Source organism: Tachypleus tridentatus, chromosome 1 (genome assembly GCF_004210375.1).
Source record: "Tachypleus tridentatus isolate NWPU-2018 chromosome 1, ASM421037v1, whole genome shotgun sequence".
In the NCBI taxonomy this organism is placed as follows: domain Eukaryota; kingdom Metazoa; phylum Arthropoda; class Merostomata; order Xiphosura; family Limulidae; genus Tachypleus; species Tachypleus tridentatus.
Window position 1 is genome coordinate 93,359,461 of NC_134825.1, and position 19,960 is coordinate 93,379,420.

General features: G+C 32.9%; 1 protein-coding gene across 6 annotated transcripts in view; it reads right to left on the bottom strand.

Annotated features, from left to right (window-relative positions):
- LOC143255631 (alpha-actinin-like) overlaps nt 1-15,936 on the bottom strand; it is a 110,774-nt gene extending 94,838 nt beyond the window's left edge. For 2 of the 6 annotated variants that reach the window (XM_076511629.1, XM_076511604.1), the window contains exons 1-2: nt 15,703-15,936; nt 14,184-14,300 (exon numbers count right to left, since the gene is read on the bottom strand). In XM_076511629.1, the coding sequence (XP_076367744.1) occupies nt 14,184-14,279 (96 nt within the window). In that variant the 5' untranslated portion in view covers nt 14,280-14,300; nt 15,703-15,936. Of the gene's footprint in view, nt 1-14,183; nt 14,301-15,501 lie in introns of all 6 variants that reach the window. The other 4 variants (XM_076511639.1, XM_076511612.1, XM_076511621.1 and 1 more) reach the window with 2 other exon arrangements.
- Nucleotides 15,937-19,960: the final 4,024 nt, after the last annotated feature.

Sequence of the window (19,960 nt, forward strand, 5' to 3'; positions counted from 1 at the left end):
AAAAACCAGATATAAAATTTCATACTTCAACAACACGTGAATCTGGTAATAACCACTCTTACAAGTTTTTGTCATTATGTGGGAATATTTAACATAATGATACAAAGAAATGTGTGTTAAAGCTATCCATTTCATTTTGGTTTTGTATAAGATGCAGCCACTTGTGCTTACATCAAACCCTGCAATGACACAGTAACAACACTTACATGTATTTATTTTGATGTAACAAGCTATGTATTTAATATACTTAAAATAAATTTCAGTTGATTCACAATAAAACATTTTCACAATTTATCATGCCCTATTACGAAACCAGAAGACTAAATAGCTTATATGCTTACACATTACAATGATGTGAGACATAATATTATACTTTGAATATTCCGAATAATATACTAGAAATGGGTTCAATGATTAAACAATATATATGAAAAAGATTTTCTGCAAGAACTCAGTCACTGATTTTCTTAAAAACTACACACAGAAAATATTTATATTATCTTTTCCAAGTCTTGCAAATATATATTCAAAAATTAAACAAAGAACAAAAATAAAATGAAAAAATGTTTCAACACAAAAAAGACAGAGAAAACTACCAAAACTGTTAAAATTATATTAATAATGTGTATAAGGAAATTCGGTTCAAGTCACAATTAGATGAACTTACTCTGTGGTAAAAAGAGGAAAGGTTTTGAAAACATACACTCATATAAAAATGAGAGACATTTGTTTTTAATTTTGCGCAAAGCTACATGAGGGATATCTACACTAGCTGTGGACACTACTATTTTACCAACGAACTGTGGGATTAACTGTCACCTTCAGTTGAAGATTGAGTGTATTTGGTGTGACGAGGGTTCAAACCCACGACCCTCAGATTACAAGTCAAGCACCCTAACCACTTGGTCATGCCAGGTCCAATAAGATACACGGCAAGTGCAAGTTATACATGAGGGTAAATTTTATTTCTTTGATCAGTAACTAAAACAGTGAAACATTTTAAGAAAAAAGAAAGAAAGGTTAAGGCAAAGAGCTGTACAGTACTCAATTTGTATAAAATGCAACGCAAAATATAGGCACACATATCATACATAATACAATTAACTCAAACTGTTGATTCACCTGTGATTTTGTTTACCTAAAAGTAAACTATTATTACTGGTTATTTTGAAAAAAACAAGTTTTAACTCCTAACTCAATTGTATACATGAAAATAATTTGTGAATATAAATCTTAAAATAGTGTGTGACAAACTTGAGTACACAAACATTATTATTAACATACTACAGTTCCCACCTGTGGATCACAAAAGTAACTTGTAAGTTTTGACATTAGTTAAAGAGGGCAGAGCTGGCCATTGTATAGCTTTGTGCTTAATAATAATGAAACATATTAAAGTTGCACATATGTTCAGTAAGTGGAACTTTTTCTGCATTAAATTTTCTATTGGACAGTACTTTGTACAAGAAATGAAAGTAATATTTTCTACACATTTAAACAAGAGTTTGTCCTTCTGAGTATTCTCACTGTGCACAAGAGTAAATCCAAATAATAGATATTCTCACATGGTTGAACAATTGACATTTCTCATAATGTTATAATCACTGTAAGATACCCTAATGCTGGCTGATAATTATTTAATACTTTATTACAGATTTGTTTCTCTTAGTTTCTTTAATAAACATCCTTTAGCAATGTAGATCATGCACACCTATGTATGATCTTTTTATCTTAAACATGCTATCTAAAATCACCATCATATTAAAGTTGTTAATGAGGGTAATTTTGAAGAAGGAAGACTATTGCCATCAGTTTCCTGTTTATGTAAATTGTGAAATTTTCATATTTTTGTCTAGCGAGTCTTTCAAATAGAATGCAAATGTATTGCATACTGGGATGCCTTTTTGTTACCAGATTCTTTCTTTATTGTTTATGAAGAAATATATTACTTTAAACCTCATATAATTTTAGAACTAATGGTTAAATGTGAACTTGGAGGAGGGTGGTGGCCACAGGAAATAATTAAATTAAAAATCACAAATTTTTAAAGTTAAATTCATCATTGATTGTTTTTTCAGCTTTAAAACATTAAAAATAAGAAACGCTGAACTATATTAAAACTTAATGTCTCAAAATAAATTTGAACTTCGAGGAAAAGCTGGTAAACCTTTCATTGTAAGATAACAAGATTCCCACTCAGTACTTACACACTTCTTAATTAGAATCAACTCAATTTTATAGGAAATTTTATACCTATACAACTTCAACAATGCTCATATGACAGTATAGAGTAAATATCACAGATTATAAATGCATTTTTTAAACAATTTCTGTACTGAAATATTCTTGGCAAATGCATGTATATGATAAAGCAGGTACATGAAGTTCTAACAAGAGTGGGAGGCAATGATGAGACTTAAAACAAAAGCTAAGTGGTAATACGTATGTGTTCATTGTTAAATGCAAATACATCAGCATACACTTTTGACAACTACAGCACAATTATTTTTATGCAAAGATAATAATGAATCTTTTAACAAGCAGATTGTTTTTTTGATAAATGTAAGTAGATAGCTCAAGAACTATAGTTTCTTACTGCCTATCTTACAATGTAGATGTTTACAGAAGTCATTTTAAAAGTATTTTTATAGTTTGCAAAAACACTGGCCCAGCCCTGAATATTAATGTAGATCATAGCTTTTTTAATTTTTGCATGTATTGCTACTGAATACACTAAATCTAAAATAATTAAATTTAATGTGAAAGTCATAATAATAGCCTTAAACAATTTATTGAAACTTTTTTACATTTTTACTTCTCTGTTGTAAGCAACTTATCTAAAAATTTCATGTTCAAAACATGCTTTCTTCATTTTTGTTTAAGAGGTTATTGTTTACTGATTATCCAAAAAATTTATTATTTAAGTCACTTAAGTTCATAAAAATTAAATAAATGTATGAACATGTTTCTTCTTATTAAAAATAAGTTAGTAATGAAAAATAGATTTCACTTTAACATTAATAATCAGTTATGAATAATTTGCATTATATATATTTCACAAATTTACTGTACGAGAATAATGTTTATTTTTTAACAAAACTTAATTTTCCTTATATAAAACTATACTTATTCTGAAGTATGTGCAATAACGTTATTAAAATATTATGAAAATAGTAAGCATAGAAGTTTCTTGTATAAGCATTACAATAACCATATCCATGTAGGTGGCAAAATATGTAAGCATTTTAAATCAAGTATCTTCAACATCTAATGTATTTTTTATTCTTAACTTTTTTTTTCAAAAAGTAACAATTTAAGTAAGGATTATTATAACTAGTTTTGTTTTCCAAAAAATCATGTAACTTATGAATACATTTATAAATGTTCTCCTACAAGTACTGTACTGTATTTTAATATCAGTGTAGATACTGTACATGTAATTGTTCAAGTGAAAATATAGATACTGTATACAATAACCTCAAAAACAAGAATATCTATTAAATAGCACAAGTAGAATCATTCTAAATTATTTTACTCACTTAGAACACTTTGAGATAAAAAACAAGAAGGCACATAACCAGTTTATATATGAAAGTACAGCCATAAATAAGAAATTTTATCAGTTGTCACTCCATGTACTCCAAGATTAAAAGTTAAAATCAAGGTTTGTAAACTTTTCATAAATTCTTATACATTTGTAGCCATAAACAATGCCAATGTTATTGAAGCTTACATTCAGCCAAATTTCAACCATTTACTTTGTAATAAATATAAAATTGAAAATACACAAGAAGGTATCACTCAGTGTAATAATCTAAGATGTAAACTCTAATCTAGGTAAAATTATAAATACCATATCATTAAGAACATAGGTAAAACCATTTTGTTTAAAATGAAATATTTTTTCTTCAAATTCTAAGAATTTTATCTATATGTTAAAATGTATGTTTTCAATGCAATACTGGTCAAACTGAAAATTTAAGGCAAAAAATGAAATGAATCAACAAAACTTTCATGTAAAATTCCAAGTTATAGTCCATTAAGATGCTCTGAAAATTATAACAATTGCATATAAATGCCCATGTTTTCCATTTTGGCCTTGTGATAATCAACACTAAAAACAAAAAAAGATTATTATATGAAGTATATTTTATAAAACCATATGGAAGTACTTTGAGTTTTATCTAAATTTATGAATGTTATAAGTATTTAGTTATGATTTAGTTACATGCTATTTGTATAGATATTAAATAATATACAGTAATTTATATATTTGTAAGTTTATGTTGTTTATGTATTGGAAATAATATAAAATCTATTTACATTTTTGTTAAAAATATTTTTCCAGGTATGCATTTGTTGTGCCTGCATTTTCATTTTGTTCAAAAATATAATGTGTTTAAGTAGATTTGGCTTTAGAGGAGTTTAAGCTTTGAAAGAGCTTCCAACCAACCAAAAATAATAAAAATATAGTACTCAGAATCTAGTAGTTCTCCTAACATTTTTGATACATATGGATACATATATTTCTGTATCTAGGTAAAGTACTTGTATTTAATGATGAGAAAACCTTCTCCACATATTGTATTTTTGTTGCAGTACAGTGGAGCGCAGTTAAGCCGCGGTATTTGGGGGGTCAACCTGCTTACCCGCGGCTTAAGTGGTCCGCGACTTAAACCTTTGTGACTGAAAAGCTGAAGTCGCCAACAGCTCTGCCGAGGACCCTCATCCGGGCCATTGTGTGATCATTATATCGGATTATCGAATTAAAAATAATACTTTAATTATTGATCACTTTTTTCATGGATTTACTGCGGATTAACTTTACTGTATGGAGAGGTGTGATTCGGTAACAATGACGGCCTCCATAAAGCTGACATAGAGAGCGGATAAGGTAGATTAACGGTCGATCTCTTGTAATATATTTTATTTATTTCCCAAATTAAAGCAAATCCTTTTTAAATATCCCCTTGAAGTTATAAAGCCAGGATTAAATTTGTAATCCGCATTTTTACACGTTCTTAAATTAGCGGTGAGCTGCGATAATCCTCGCTCACAAGACTTGCTACAGCGGCTTAAGCGATTTCGCAGTTTACTGGTCCAAGGCTTAATGGCACTCCACTGTATTAAGCTTGTAATAGTTGTTTTTTTTAAACTACTATTCAGCCCATCTTTATACTGTATAATCATACCTCAAGTTATCTGATGAAGAAAGTTTTTAAACTTTCAAACAGATATAATTTAACAAATGAATACTTTTACAATTCACAATAAAATAAACATTTACAGAAGTTATAAAAAATATAAAATCAATAAAATTTATTCACTATGGTGTGAGTCTAATTCTTGCTCTGCCTAATAATATTTAAACTTTATAGCTGCTTTCAAAGCTACATTTTATTAGAGAGCAATTAAATAACTTGATGAGGCAGCATCATAGCAAGCTTTCAATTGTGGTCAACCCATAAACTAATGGAAATTCTTTAAAATCAAGAAATAGATAGTATATTCTCAATGGATGATAGGTTCTTAGCAAAAATAGCTAATACATGGGATGGGCAGAAAAGTTTTAAAAAAACTTTAAGTAGGATTGTTATGTTTCCAGACAAAACTCTTTATACTAGTTCAGGAATGAAAATATTAACTTTGTTCTTCATGACATTAAATCCAATTTTTACACCTAGTCTTCAGCAGTGAGAGAAAAACTTCAGTAACACAAGTTGTAATTATCAAACTCACCAGGATGACTAACAGATAAGTTCAAAAATCAGCATTTGTCACTCATAGTTGGCCTTTCCAGTCCTCGTTTCGAGTTATTTGAAGTTATGACCATTTAAAGAAATTAAAACAATACAAGTTTTAAAAAGACTTGTAGCAAACTTTTAATTATTATAATTCACCAGGATGACTAACAGGTAGTTCAAACATCAGTGTTAGACACTTGAAGTTGCCTTTCCAGTCCTGGGTTTGAGTTATTTGACGTTACAGCCATTTTCTAATCTCAAATTGAACTAGATGTACTTTAATTCTTAAATGAGAATCACATTAAAAAAGGTCTAATTTATAAATTAAAAACTTGACTAGCATTAAAAAGATTAATGGCCTTTAAAAAATTAAAAACATTTGTAATGTGGACAGTGTCACCGATGCCAATAACACTGTATAACATTAGGAATAAACCTTAGGACAAAACATGTTTAAAATGGTGCTGTTGATGAGAGTTATAATGATGGCAAGACAGTAAAATGTGGCTTATTGTGACCTGAGTGTCACACAGACAACTCATTCATGCATCAGTCTCAGATATAAGGAAACAATGAGTTAAAAACTGACCAATACGCAGTCTAGTGAGGACAACTTCTCTTTCTGATTCTTATGAAAACAAGATGCCCAAAGTCCAGTAAAGGATTTTATTTGGGAAAGCTTGTTTTGATGTTGCTCACTCCAAGTCAGCTGTCAACTGGCATGGAGACGAGTCTTGAATACAGTACCATAGTCTACGTATAGCACAGGCACAGCAGTGGTAGTGCCAGAGCCAGTTCTCACAAATACCAAGGCCTAGTATCCAGAAAAACTGGATAGAAGTGGATATTAAAGAGAAATAGGCCAGTCACTTTTGGATATCAGTGCAAAGAGAATGAGAACTAATGTGAAGCAATTCCAGGACCAGTAGAGAACTAAGCGAGTTAGTAGTGCAAGTTGAGTACTGCAAGAGAAATGGTATACAATTCAGCAGTGAATACAGAAACTGTACAAGGGATTCTGCATGCAACCACTAAACCACAACAAACCATGGCAGAGCCCACACAGTCATCTGATTTTGAATCATTTGTATAAATAGGAATGGAAGAATGGTTTGAAAGATGTTCAGTAAGTAATAGACAGCATTTCTAAATAATAGTGTTGGCTTTTTTCAAATGACTTAAAAGATAGATCACATTTGGGGACTGGCTGACCAGTGGATATAGCAATGTTATCCAAGGACAGACCCAATTCATCCAACTGGCCCTGGATATGAAGGTCAAAAGGAGCAATGGCAAATCATCTGTTCTAAAAAAGTATGGCCCACTGAGGAAGGAAAACACAACCCCAGGTGGAATGTTTTGGTAAGGAACAAGTTTCGAAGCATACAGTAAAGACAGTTGCAAACAGTGGAGTTGCAAAGAAGGTTCAAAAGACTCTGTGTATAAGCTCTGAACTGGGAAAGTGTGGAAAGCCCTGGTGAAGAGCTGAAGTCCCTGATGATGAATAGGGTCCAGCATTTTGAAAACCAAAGTTCTGGCATAGAACATCAATCTGTTCTCCAAGTGGTGGAAGAGAGGACACAGAGAATGTTCAGTGCTCTTGTACATTTGACTCGTAGCTGCTTGATGAGTGGTATAAAGGTCAGCTTATGGTCAAAGATAAGCCCCGAGAACTTTGTCTCAGGTACAACTTCACCGATATGGAGTTCAGGATCAGGGTAAATACCCCGTTCGCAGTAAAAGTGCACGCAAATGTTTCAGAGAGAGAGAGAAGATAAAACCAATTGCTGTAGTCCACTTCAGTAAATGATTGAGGACAGTATGTAGCTGCAGCTCAATATACCTCATGTTCAATGACTGAAATTAGATGTGAAAGTCATCTACGTAAAGCCCGTTTGCCACAGTAAGAGGGAGTTGTTCAGTGATGGCATTAATCTTTATACTGAAAAGTGACACTCAAAATACAGACCTGATGGATTCCAAATTCATGTAGTAAAGAACGAAAAATGTCGAACTCGCACGAACATGGAATTAAATGTCCATTAAAAGAATTTTAATAAAACTGGGCAAATGAACACGTAACCCATATAAATAAATGAAGGTCTCGCAAAATGCCATACCTACATGTATTATCATAAGCCTTCTCAATGTCAAAGAATACTGATACAAGATGTTGTCATTTGAGAAGTCTTTCTCAAATGACAACATCTGATTGACATTTCAAGTCAAATCAGGTGGAATGCTGTCATCGGAACCACACTGGGTGGGCTAGAGAAGGTTGTTTGATTCGAGGAACCAAACAAGACAAGCATTAACCATTCTTTCTAAGGTCTTACAGAGACAGCTTGTCAAAGCAATTGGATGGTAGTTTGAAGAAATCTAGGGATCCTTCCCATGCTTAGAGAAAGGTAGGAGAATAGTCTGATGCCAGGCATCAGAAAAAACATTCTCCTGCCTGATCCAGTTAAAAACAATGAAAAGAATAGTAAGAAAAGCAGAAGCTAGATGGTGTAGCATTTTGGAGTGTATATCATCAGGTCCAACTGATGTACTGCCAGACCAATGAATGAACACTTTGAGTTACACCAGTGGAAAGGGACAATTATAGTCAGAGAAACAATCAGCTTGAAAGGAAACAGGTGTTCGCTCTGCCCGAGTCTTGATGGCTAAGAAGGTGGAGGATGAAGCAGAAGTGCTAGATACCTGGTAATAGCTTTCATCTAGTGTACTGGCAATGCTCTGGGTATCAGCTACTTCCTGGCCATCAGAGAGCAAGATTGGGAGGGGGGACAGAATTATATTGCCCACTGACCTTTTGAATCTTGTCCCATATAACTATGGAACTGACGATAGAAAATATGCTGGTTGTGAACTTAATCCAAGATTCTTTCTGGCTTTCATGTCTTACCCACTGAGCATGAGCATGAGACTGCTGGAAAGTGATACTGTTTGAAAGAGTGGGATACCTAAGAAAAGTATCCCAGGCCTGTTTTTGTGCCTTCCATGCCATGTGGCAGGCAGGATTCCACCACAGATGAAGATATACTGGAAAATGTGTTGAGGTTTTAGGAATATATTGAGCAGCTATCTGTATAATACAGTCAGTTACTGCTGCCATGCAGTCACTTTCTGATGGCTTATAGATAATGGTAGGATCGAGATCTGTGGGAGCAGTGAAAGAGAGTCAATTGGCTTGATCTATCTTTCACTGGGGCACGTGGGTTGGGTGGCATCGACCACGGCCAGTCTCTCTCAAAAGTATAAGAAAATGATCACTGCCTCGTGGGTTACTGTTAACCCTCCATGAAAAGTGGGAGAATAGTGAAGGGAAGCAAATTGAGAGATCAATAAAAGTAAAAGATGGACTAGGTGCAAGAAAATAAGTATAAGAACCAGTATTGAAAAGAGAAAGGTTGTTATCAGAGAGCACATCAATATCACCACCTCTTCAGAGGGGATGATGTCTATTAAAGTTCCCCCAGGATTAATATGGAGATAGCAACTGTTCAATGAGAGCATCAAGGTTTGATTGATCACAGGTCTCTCCGGGCAAGAGAACAAATAGTCATGGTATGACCCAAGGAAACACTGATGGCTACGGCCTCCAAATGTGTGTTGAGTGGCAAAGACAGAGTGGGCACTTGCTGATCAACCAACAGTGCCACCACTTCATGAACTTGTCCATCACACAGCCTGTTATTTCTGTAAAAAGAAAACTGTCAAATAGTGACTGTATTGGCAAGTTTCATAAATGTTTCCTGTAAGGAAAGACATACAGGATGGTAGAAATCAATCATTGCTTTGATGTCATCCAGATTAGAATGTAAACCTTGACAGTTCCATTGTATCAAGGTGGCCATTTTTCTTTACATGTAGGCAAATTGGGTGGACAGCCCTTCTGTTTATCTTTTACCTTTATTTTCGTTATTCAATTTCCAAAGATCTTGCCCTGGTTAATAGAGCAGGTCTTTGTTGTTGGGTAAGGATTCCAGCAAATGAGGACGTGAACAAATAATTGTTTTGAAATTTGGGGTGGGAGAAGATGTACCCAAGAAAATGTCCATACTTGGAACCAAAGAAAGTGGATCTTGGGGTTTGCTGGAATGAATTTTAGGGACAGAGATAGGTGCTGATGTTGATTCATCAATTTTTTAATCATGGAGGTCAAAAGACTTTTCATATGGTTTGAGAACAATTCTTTTGGAGGCGCAGAGAGATCATGTGATGAATTCAAAGTAGTATGAGGCATAACCTCAATAGGTATATCCCCAGTTGCCCTCATGTAAGAGGAGCTCATTGTGTTTAGATGTGGATGTTTCCATCAATATGGCACCAGAGTGAAGCTTTCTGATTGACTTTGGAGAGCTGGCAAGACCATCTAGTCCTTCTGAATGAAAAATGGATACATTTACCCTAAAGATTTATCTGAAAGAGAAAGTAGCATAAGAAAATAAGGTACAGATGTTACAAATGTTGAAGATTGCTGCTCAGAATCTTCAAAATGTGGTTGTTTACCTGTGGACTGTTTCTCTATTTTATTTAAGTTTTAATTTGGAAGATCCAAAACAAAAAAAAACTTTTCAGTGCCCACTGACATCACCCACCACGGAACCCTACGAGAGGACTCACTACAATGCCTAACACGGTCACTATAGCAATGTCAGGATTTCATGAGCACTATACCCAAACACCAACATCAGATACAATGTCCACAACACCTGTTGAGAACATCCAACACTAGTACTTCATGGATCCAAGCCCAAGTGGACCAGCCAACTGACCTTACAGGGGCCACCCCAATGCTGCATGTCTACAGGAATTCAAGGCCAAAGTGGTGTGTTAGGGTTGGACCTCTCAACCACTAGGATCCTCTCCTCCCATTTATGGGTCACCGTGCATGGCAAACACGTGGGTGAATGTTTAGATCCCAGAGGATGTAAACTGAAAGAACAGAACCTTTCCTGCAAGGCCCCCTCACCAAGTACAGGAATCCACACCGAGGGGAGATGCAATGATGTAGGTATTTGGTTGTTCAGCTTAGGCTATGGGTTACAAATTGAAAGGATGACAAGAAACTAAAATGTAGCTTATTGTGATCTGAGTGTTACACAAACTACACACTAGTGCATCAGTTCCAGATAAAAGAAAACTGAATTAAAAATTACAGGAAACATTTATGAAACTTGCCAATACAGTGTTTCCTTTTTTCTTAGAGTCCATTCATCTTTTGCTGAGTCTATTATTTTGGAATGTTCATTGTTAGGTTTTTGACTACTATCTTTGCTTAAGTAGTTACAAGTTCCAGAATTATTGAAGGAGCTGTTATGCACATGTTCTTTGATTCTGACAGCTAAGGTTTGAGTTATTGACTCAATATAGACTCACCTGCTGGGAGTACAGAAATTTTTGTATAATACCAGCAATTTTTTTAGAGATATTTAGTCTCTAAACAGAAAAAAATTGTGTATTCATTTGTTCAGTTTAAATATTACTATTAAGCTGACTTTGGGGTAAGTTGATTGCAGAATGTTTTTGATTTTAGTTTTTAGTTTGATACCATGAGAACTAGTGAAAAATGACAGGATATTCTGGAAGGTTGAGGTCAGGAATTTTGGGATTGTAAACCTCACTGATAAATTTAAAAAAATCTTTTGCTGATGAATGCTAGATGGAAAGCATTTTTAATAAAATATTTTAAAATTCTGATAAGTTCATCATGAAAATAGTCATAAGAGCTGATATGTTTATAAACTTTATCAACTAATAGTTATTGAAAAAAACTTTTACAGTCAGGTATAAATGTGCTGAAATGGCAGTACAGGCCAGAAAATACAGGTGTGGTAGTACTTAGTTTTATATGAATAAAGGATGCAAAAAAAAAAGTTGCCTACAATATAACTTTTTTCTATGTTAATTATGTTTGTTTACTCAAAATGTTACATCTACGATTTTTCATCTATATGATTTGAATTTCTAGCAAAAACTGTAATAAAAGTTTACAGGACCTAAAATATGTCAAGTTGAACAAGTCACCTAAAAAAAGACTTATCAGCTTACCTTTAAAAGAAAATCAAAATAATGTTTTCTGACTGAAACATTACATTTTAACAATTAAATTACTGTAAAACATAATGGATACACAGGGGCTTACATTAAAACTACCAAAAATATCAGAGCAGCAATTTTAAATCTATGATATGTAAATATGAATTTTTTTTGCATGGATTGTGAAAACAAAGATTAAAATATATTTTAATTTTTATGAAAAGTAAAACTACCCCTAACTTTTTAAGATGCTGCAAAAACTACTCTAGCTAGGGCTTAAACTTGAAATCCCTTAACACATACAAGTTTTTAAACCTGTATTTTACTGAGCTAGCAGGGCTTAAGTAATATGAAACAGCTTTAAATACTAGCCCTCATAGTGCTGTCATTCAAAACAAAATTTGAGTCCATAACATACACATATGTAGATTAATTCAACAATATAAGTGCAAATTTATAAGCTCAGATCAACAAAAACAAAATTTTTACACTGCTTTTCTAAAGCTACAACATATACATTAAAAAGAAGAGGCAAAAAAACTATGGCAATAAAATAGTTGAAGTAATTTTTATTTGTGAAGAGCTTGTTTTCGTATTTTATACAAAGTTACATGAGGGCTGTTGGAACTAGCTGTCCCTAATTTAGCAGTGTAAGACTACTGTGTGTGTGTGTTTTCTTATAGCAAAGCCATATGAGGCTATCTGCTGTATTTATTGAACCCCTGATATTAGAGTTGTAAATCCAAACACTTACTGCTGTCCTACAAGGGTACATAAGACTAAAGGGAAGAGAGCTAGTCATCATCACCCACCACCAACTCTTGGGCTATTTTTTTACCAACAAATAGCTGGATTGAACATCACATTATAATGCCCCCATGGCTGAAAGGAAGAGCACATTTGGTGGGGCTGGGTATCAAACCCATGACCCTCTGATAATGAGCTAAGTGCTCTAACCAACCATCCATGCTGGGCAATTTGTGAAGAGGAGCATAAAGGTTTGAATATTTTTTCTGGAGTGTAGAAAAGTTAATTATTCAGTCAAAAACTGTTAAAGAATTGAGGTCTTCATACGGTTGGTTTAGGTACTTTAGTGAAAAAGTTTGAAATATGAACTTGATTATCGGGGGTAATAGGTTTAATCTTTGGAAGATAAGACAGACATGTTTTAATACCAAAATTATTTTTCTGTTAAAGTTATAAACACTTGGAATGGTTTGCTTAACAATGCAGCTTCTGTTAAAGGTTTGTATAGATGTGTATGTGTATGTGGGATACTGGGTTATATTTGATATTGATTTAATGTCTTGACTGCTTGTTCTTAAGGATGAAAAGTGATGAAACTTTGTAAAATGGATGGCAACTGCCTGTTGTGGAGATACAAGTGTAGAGGATGTTTCGAAAATCTTCCGCCTTTTGTCTTCTGGGCAGTGCGAGTGTGTGTAGGTGTTATCGGTCTTTTATAGTGTCCTGGTGGATTGTGGAGAGTGTTATGATTGGTTGGATTACCACTGTTTCTGATTGGAAAGAAGATTTCCTGTAGATTCAACTAATGACAGCCACAGGTTACCTCTAATCCAGAATCTCTGTTAGGTGAAGGTTTGATAGTGTTAGTATAAAATGATTCTTTTATTTTTCTTGTCTTCCAGAATTTACCTGTGTCGATGATTCTAGTTTTCTCCCCGTTTATTCTGTGCCCAGTTGACGTGGTGTGCTCTGCAATGGCTGAATTTTGCGTTTTCATGAGACGTACTATATTTATGTATTTTATTCTTCCTGCAAGTTTTCTTCAGATTTATCCAATGTATGTATCAGTGCAAGAACCTGGAATTTCATAGATGACGTTTTTGAGATTCTCTTTGGTAGGCCACTGTTTGTTTGTTTTTTACCAGAATGGACCTTAAGGTATTGTAGGATTTCCACCTGACCTCTATGCTGAATTTTTTTGGCTATGTGTTTGAGTTTTTCACTGAAATTATGGTAGGTAAACGATGGTAGTGGTGGTGACTTTATGATTTTTTTTTCTGTCATGGTCTTCTTCAAGGAGTTTTTGATGAAGGAGGAGGTGTAACCATTCCATTTAAAACTCTCTATGATCTTTTGGTGTTCTGCTTTGAAGGATGTCTTATTGCAAGTGTTTTCTGCTCTCTTGTTTAGGCATTGGATTACACCATGTTTTATTGAGGTCAGATGATAGGACTGGAAGTGTAGGTATCTGTCCATGTGGGCGAGTTTTTGTATACAGTTGTGGTTATTTGTCTTGCTTGTTTGCTGATGAGTATGTCAAAAAATGATAGACTGTTTTGTTCCTCTATTTCCACAGTAAAGTAAAACTTTTTTTTAATAGTTTGAATGGTTCTCATACTTAAATCCTGTAGAAATGATCTGGCTTACCTTTCTTTGTTGTTTTTCCCAAGCTGGGTCCAAAAGTCCTTCTCGTTCCCACTCCTCTTCTGGTTCCATATATCCATCACCATACGGTTCACTCATCTTGTCAAAACACACTTACTACTGTTGTTAAACAGATCAGAAATTATAATTGAAAGCCGTTGTTTTAATTTTCTTTTGTTTTTTATAATGAAACATTTTCTATCACTACATGTTCATTTTATATACCTTTAAAACTTCTCCAATTCCTAATATTTACTGTATTAAACTTCCCATTCTAGAAAAGCTAAATGAGACTAATAACCTAATGAATAATTAGTAAAAAAGTACAACAGATCATGATGTAAAAAAATCTGTTTCAACTGGAGCCATCACATTATAATGTTCAAAAACGATGGTTCATCCAAGTTAGCAGGACTCAAGTCCCATTCAGAAAACTCTTCATCATGACTGTTAAAACTGATATTTTTTAAGGTACTGATGACACTGTCTTAAAAAAGTAAGATAAACCACAATCCAAAAACCCAATAACCTGAGCAATTTTGAATGGTAAACTATCTTTCTTCAGTAGTACATAACTTGTGCCAAACAGTTACTTATGGTAACTTACATGATTCCTCATAATGGCATTAAATAGGTTAACAATTTTAAACTAAAACATTAACTTTTCCTAGTATAACATTTAAGTGAAGCTGGTTGCCTTGAATTAAATAAAATACAATTATTAGTGCTGCAATTTGCAAGTAATAAGAAATAGCAATAACACACTGTTCACCATTTACAAGTACTTCTGCTATTACAACACAAGTGAACATGTTTATCAGGTATCCATGTTTGTATCTACTGACTGTATTGTATTATTAGTAACAGTACAAGACCTGTTGCTGTTAATTATTTCACAACGTAATAACAGTAGTCAAATAAACGTTTTCAAAATTCAACTAAACTTCAGCCTTACAATATAATTTATATCATATTTTTATTTAAAAAAATTAGACTTTAAGAGCAAAAACTCCTTTTAAAAACTGTGGCAGTAACTTGTTTACTACTATTGTTTTTAAGCTACTAAAGGTGATTTTTCTCTGAAAGTGTAATTTCTTTATTTTAAGACCTTAATATTTTTCAACTTATCTTTTTGTAATCTTCCCAGCGTCTTAAATGTATATAAAATAGGGCATTTACTATTAATATATCAAGAGAAACGTCTGACAACAATAATGTAAGAATATATGATAAACAAGACGTTAGATTCGATTTTAAGACTATTGCTATACAATCACAACCAAATGTTTACTAAGCCTAACTTATGTATAACGTCACAAACCGATAAAAATATCCGTGGACATGAAATATCGGATTGATAGTTGTAACTTTTTAAACTAGTTTGAAAAAACGAAAAATAGTAGTTTGTATTGTGAATATATAACATAGGGCTCAAAAATTATCTCTTCAGCTTCAGAAAATACATAAAAACTCTAGTACTAGTTCCAAGAGTAGGAAAACACTATAATCCACTTCAACCAACTTGTATTGTCAGTTACTTTCACAGTACCAGGCTGCCCAAGTCACAACACTAACGTGATGATTTTAATTAGCACTTTTGGTTGCGGTAAATTTTCTGTTTTGGATAAGAATACAGTAAATTTTCCTTTCATACTATATAACATAATTGAATAATTATTTCTTGTTTTATATCTATGATTGAATTACACGAACAGATTTTTTTTTTCCGTGCGAAGAGACAGAGACATCTGTCGACAAGGAAATATATGAGTAACTGTGAAAATAGCAATCTCAGATTGATACATAAATTCGCTTTTCCTGTAGATTGAAAATTTCATTCTTTACTGAAAAAAAAAATTGCTAATTTTTTATTAATTAAACATTATCGTAAACACAATACTTCCATCTACACGTGTTATACTTACAACTGTTTTCCTTTGTCGTGGCAAATATATTAGTCTTAAGTTTGTTTTTCTCTGGAATATTACTCTTATAAAATAATATTTATTGATTTATATCTATATTCCAGAATGTATCTGTAATTCCTTTCTTCTATGCTCAGTTTAGATGGCCTAGCACTTGTTAATTGGGTACTTAAAATCCAACAAATTGTTGTTGGAAAGCCATAATTAATATTATTTTCCTACTGTTTAGTCATCCGTTAGTCTCTAGGCTGACTGGCATTAACTTTTTTTTAATGAATTAAACTCCTTTCTTTCTTTCTTGGACATCTGTTCACATTTTTATATTTGTATGATTAGGCTGAGTTACTCATATTACACATTATTTTATTTCAGTCATGCAGATAATGTTGCTCTTTGTGCACATTGTATTGTTCATTCAGATTTTTAGATTATATTTTAGTAGAGTTATTTTGTTTTAAAGACCCTCAGTGCGGTGATTTTGTACCACCTAATATATTCGCAGTTTATGTCATCAGGTACTCGTACAGCTCCATCGAGTGAGACTACGGTATGTCTGCGGGTCTCACACCTCTAAAAACCGGGTTTTCATACTCATGGTGGGCAGAGCACAAATAGCTTCTTCTGTAGCTTTGTACTTAATTCCAAACAAACCAAAACTTGTGTGGTATGTTAAACATACCAGGCATTTTTTTTTAATTTAGTTTAGACTGATGAATATTGTATGTTTAAAGAAAATGTTCATAGATACTACATGTTCAGCCCCACATGCAGATTCAGCAAGACTGATTCTGAAACATAGCTAACTTTATGCTGGCTTAGTTACATATTTTTATAGAGCAGTTTTCTTTGATATTTCTAAATCCTCCCAAAGAAGGTGCCGTTGAAAACTGTATACATCAAAACCATTCATTTGTTTCTGTTTTTCTTTCTAGTAAAAATAACTTCATAGAGGTTTAGTAATAAATAAAGGCTGTTTATTTTTCATTTTTGTTTAGAGAATGATCATGTGATGAAGGTGATAAGTGTTCTTGGTTATATATGTGAAAACGACTGGTATGAATAGAGAAAGAACTGTGTAAAGGAGCGAACAACGTTTCGACCTTCTTCAGGTAAGAAAGAAGTTTCAGAGTAAGAGGACGATCATGGAAAAGACCCTAATACAAAACTTTCAAATAGTACGAAAATAATAATACTGTGAAACACTAAGACCTTTACTATAACTCTAGATTTTCATTTACGCTAGGAAGTGCAATGTGTAAAATATTTGAATTTTAATATTAAAATGATTTTGATCACTTTTAAAACAAACTTCCGGAAACTTTAATTTTTCTACTTAATTGAAAAAAGTAATGTTTATAAGTGAAAGGAATTACTTTTTTCCACTTAGATTTATTTGTTTTTGCATTACAATGTGCACATGATCGCTTTAAAAACGGGCATATATCAGTCGGACAACAAAAACGTTTTGTATGGTGACGAGTAAAACCTCGAAAACTTTGTTATTCTCAAAAATACTTGAGGAAACTAAAGATTTCGAAAATTCCTGTGTGTCTTTCACTGGTAATAATATTTTAAAGATTCATCACTTGCCACATTTAACAATAGCTCCTTAAAATGTCATACATTTAGTTTTATGTGATAAGGATAATATACTAGTCTTGGAACATCAATCAAAAATGTATAAAGATGTCTTATTGGGTTTAATAATAGTAAACAAAATAACACATAACTTATCCATTAAAATGTATGTTTGTTTTTATGTCCTTAATGTTGAGGGTATCGTTAACTCAAAACTTGATTTTCTCCCTCTTGTCTATAAGTTAAATAGTTCATATTTGTGGCTTGTTTTTAAATCCTCTTCTGTAATTAACTACTCGTTTTATTTCTGAATTGCTTGTCTCCAATGGATGGTACAGTAATCTCTTGGTGATCTACAACAATTTAACTTGACCCCAGACTGTAAAAGATACTCTGAACACGTTATTACAAGAACAAATAATGTAAAAGGAAAAAGCAACAGAATACTTCAACTGCTCTTTATGTTTGTTTTTAGCTTCAATAGTATCACCATACAACTCAACATTCTTTAGTTGAACTTCAAGAACTATAGTATCACAAATGACACTTGTTTTGTTTGTTTTTTTAATTTTGCGCAAAGCTACACGAGGGCTGTCTGTGCTAGCCATCCTAATTTAGTAGTATAAGACTGGAGGGACGACAGCTAGTCATCACCACCCACCAGAAATATCATATATCATACTACATGTTGGTGTGAAGCATTATTGTATAACATAATTTAAAGTGAGAGTTTACTTGTTTAAACTGAAAGAAGATATATAAATATTTTGTACTCAAGTGATGAAATAATAAATAGTCCTCTTGTGATTTATTTGTACGATTATTTGACTTTTCTTTCATTTCACTGTATAGCTGTGAAGGTGATGAGGCAAATGAGTGATCATTTACTGATATATGCTATATTATCTCAACGTTATTGTGACTAATGACAATTTTGGCTCACAAAAACTGGCAAGAATCTTTTTGAGATCCAAAATGAATTTGACCAAGAGTTAACAGCTACTGCAAAAAAAAATTGCTTGTTTCTCGAGTTGCAGTACGAAAATGGATTTCTGGACATTTTTCTTTTTCTATTTTTTGCATGACTAATATGTTAAAACTTCTTAACTTTTTTCTTTTGTGTGTGAAACATAGAGACAAAATAAAACTGAAAATTTAAACAATTTTGTTACTAAATACACAGTTCCATTATATTTTGGAAACCTAAAAATATTCGTACAGAATATAAACAATTTGGTTGGAATTTTTTCAAGAATAAAAGCAACTTCTGCTCATTTGAGATAAACAATAACACCAGAGAACCTTTGGTGAAATAATAATTCATGATGACGAGAAAACCCATTTGTGGAGAAAAATATATGTATGTAAAAACGGCTGGAATGGATTGAGAAAATTCTATTTAGAGGAGCAAACAACGTTTCGACCTTTTTCGGTTCTAAGGCTATCCGAGACCCTAAACCCTCAATAGACATTCGCAGGAACCAATTAGCAACCTTCATAGAATTCACCACGATGAAGACAAACTTCACGCTCAACAACCACAACGATATACAAACAAATGGCCTAAGCAAGGGCAACCCAGTATCACCAGTTTTAGCCAATATTTTCATGGCACAAGTTGAAACACAAGTAATTAACACAGCATTACATCCACCACTATACTGGTACAGATATGTAGACGACACGATTGCGGGATTCACATCTACAGAATACATACTTAATTTTTTCAATCACATCAACTCTATACATCCCAACATTAACTTCACATGTGAACAGGAAGAAAGCAATCAAATATCATTTCTTAATCTCAAAATTACAAGAACCAATACACAATTTAAAACAGAAATCCACCGAAACATTATCCATACTGGAATATACATTCCTTGGGACTCAGCACATGAAACAAACAAAAACTCAACATATTAAGAAACCAAATAAACACAATCATAAAGCTATGCTCACCAGATAAAATTAACGACTAATTAGACAAAATAAAACAATACTTCATCAACATCAATAAGTTTCCTCCACAAACCGTAAAAAACATTATACGCACACACCTAGACAGAAAGCAAAATCAACTAACAGAAGTAAATATATCCCACGAATTAAAAAATCACGAAACCATATACTGCTGCATACCATATATTCCCGACATCTGCAGAAAAATAATCAACATTGACAAAAACTAGTAACAAAATATGACATACCAGTTAATACCAAATTTATTCAAAAACCAGGCACAAAACTGAGGTCTATACTATATAAAACCATACT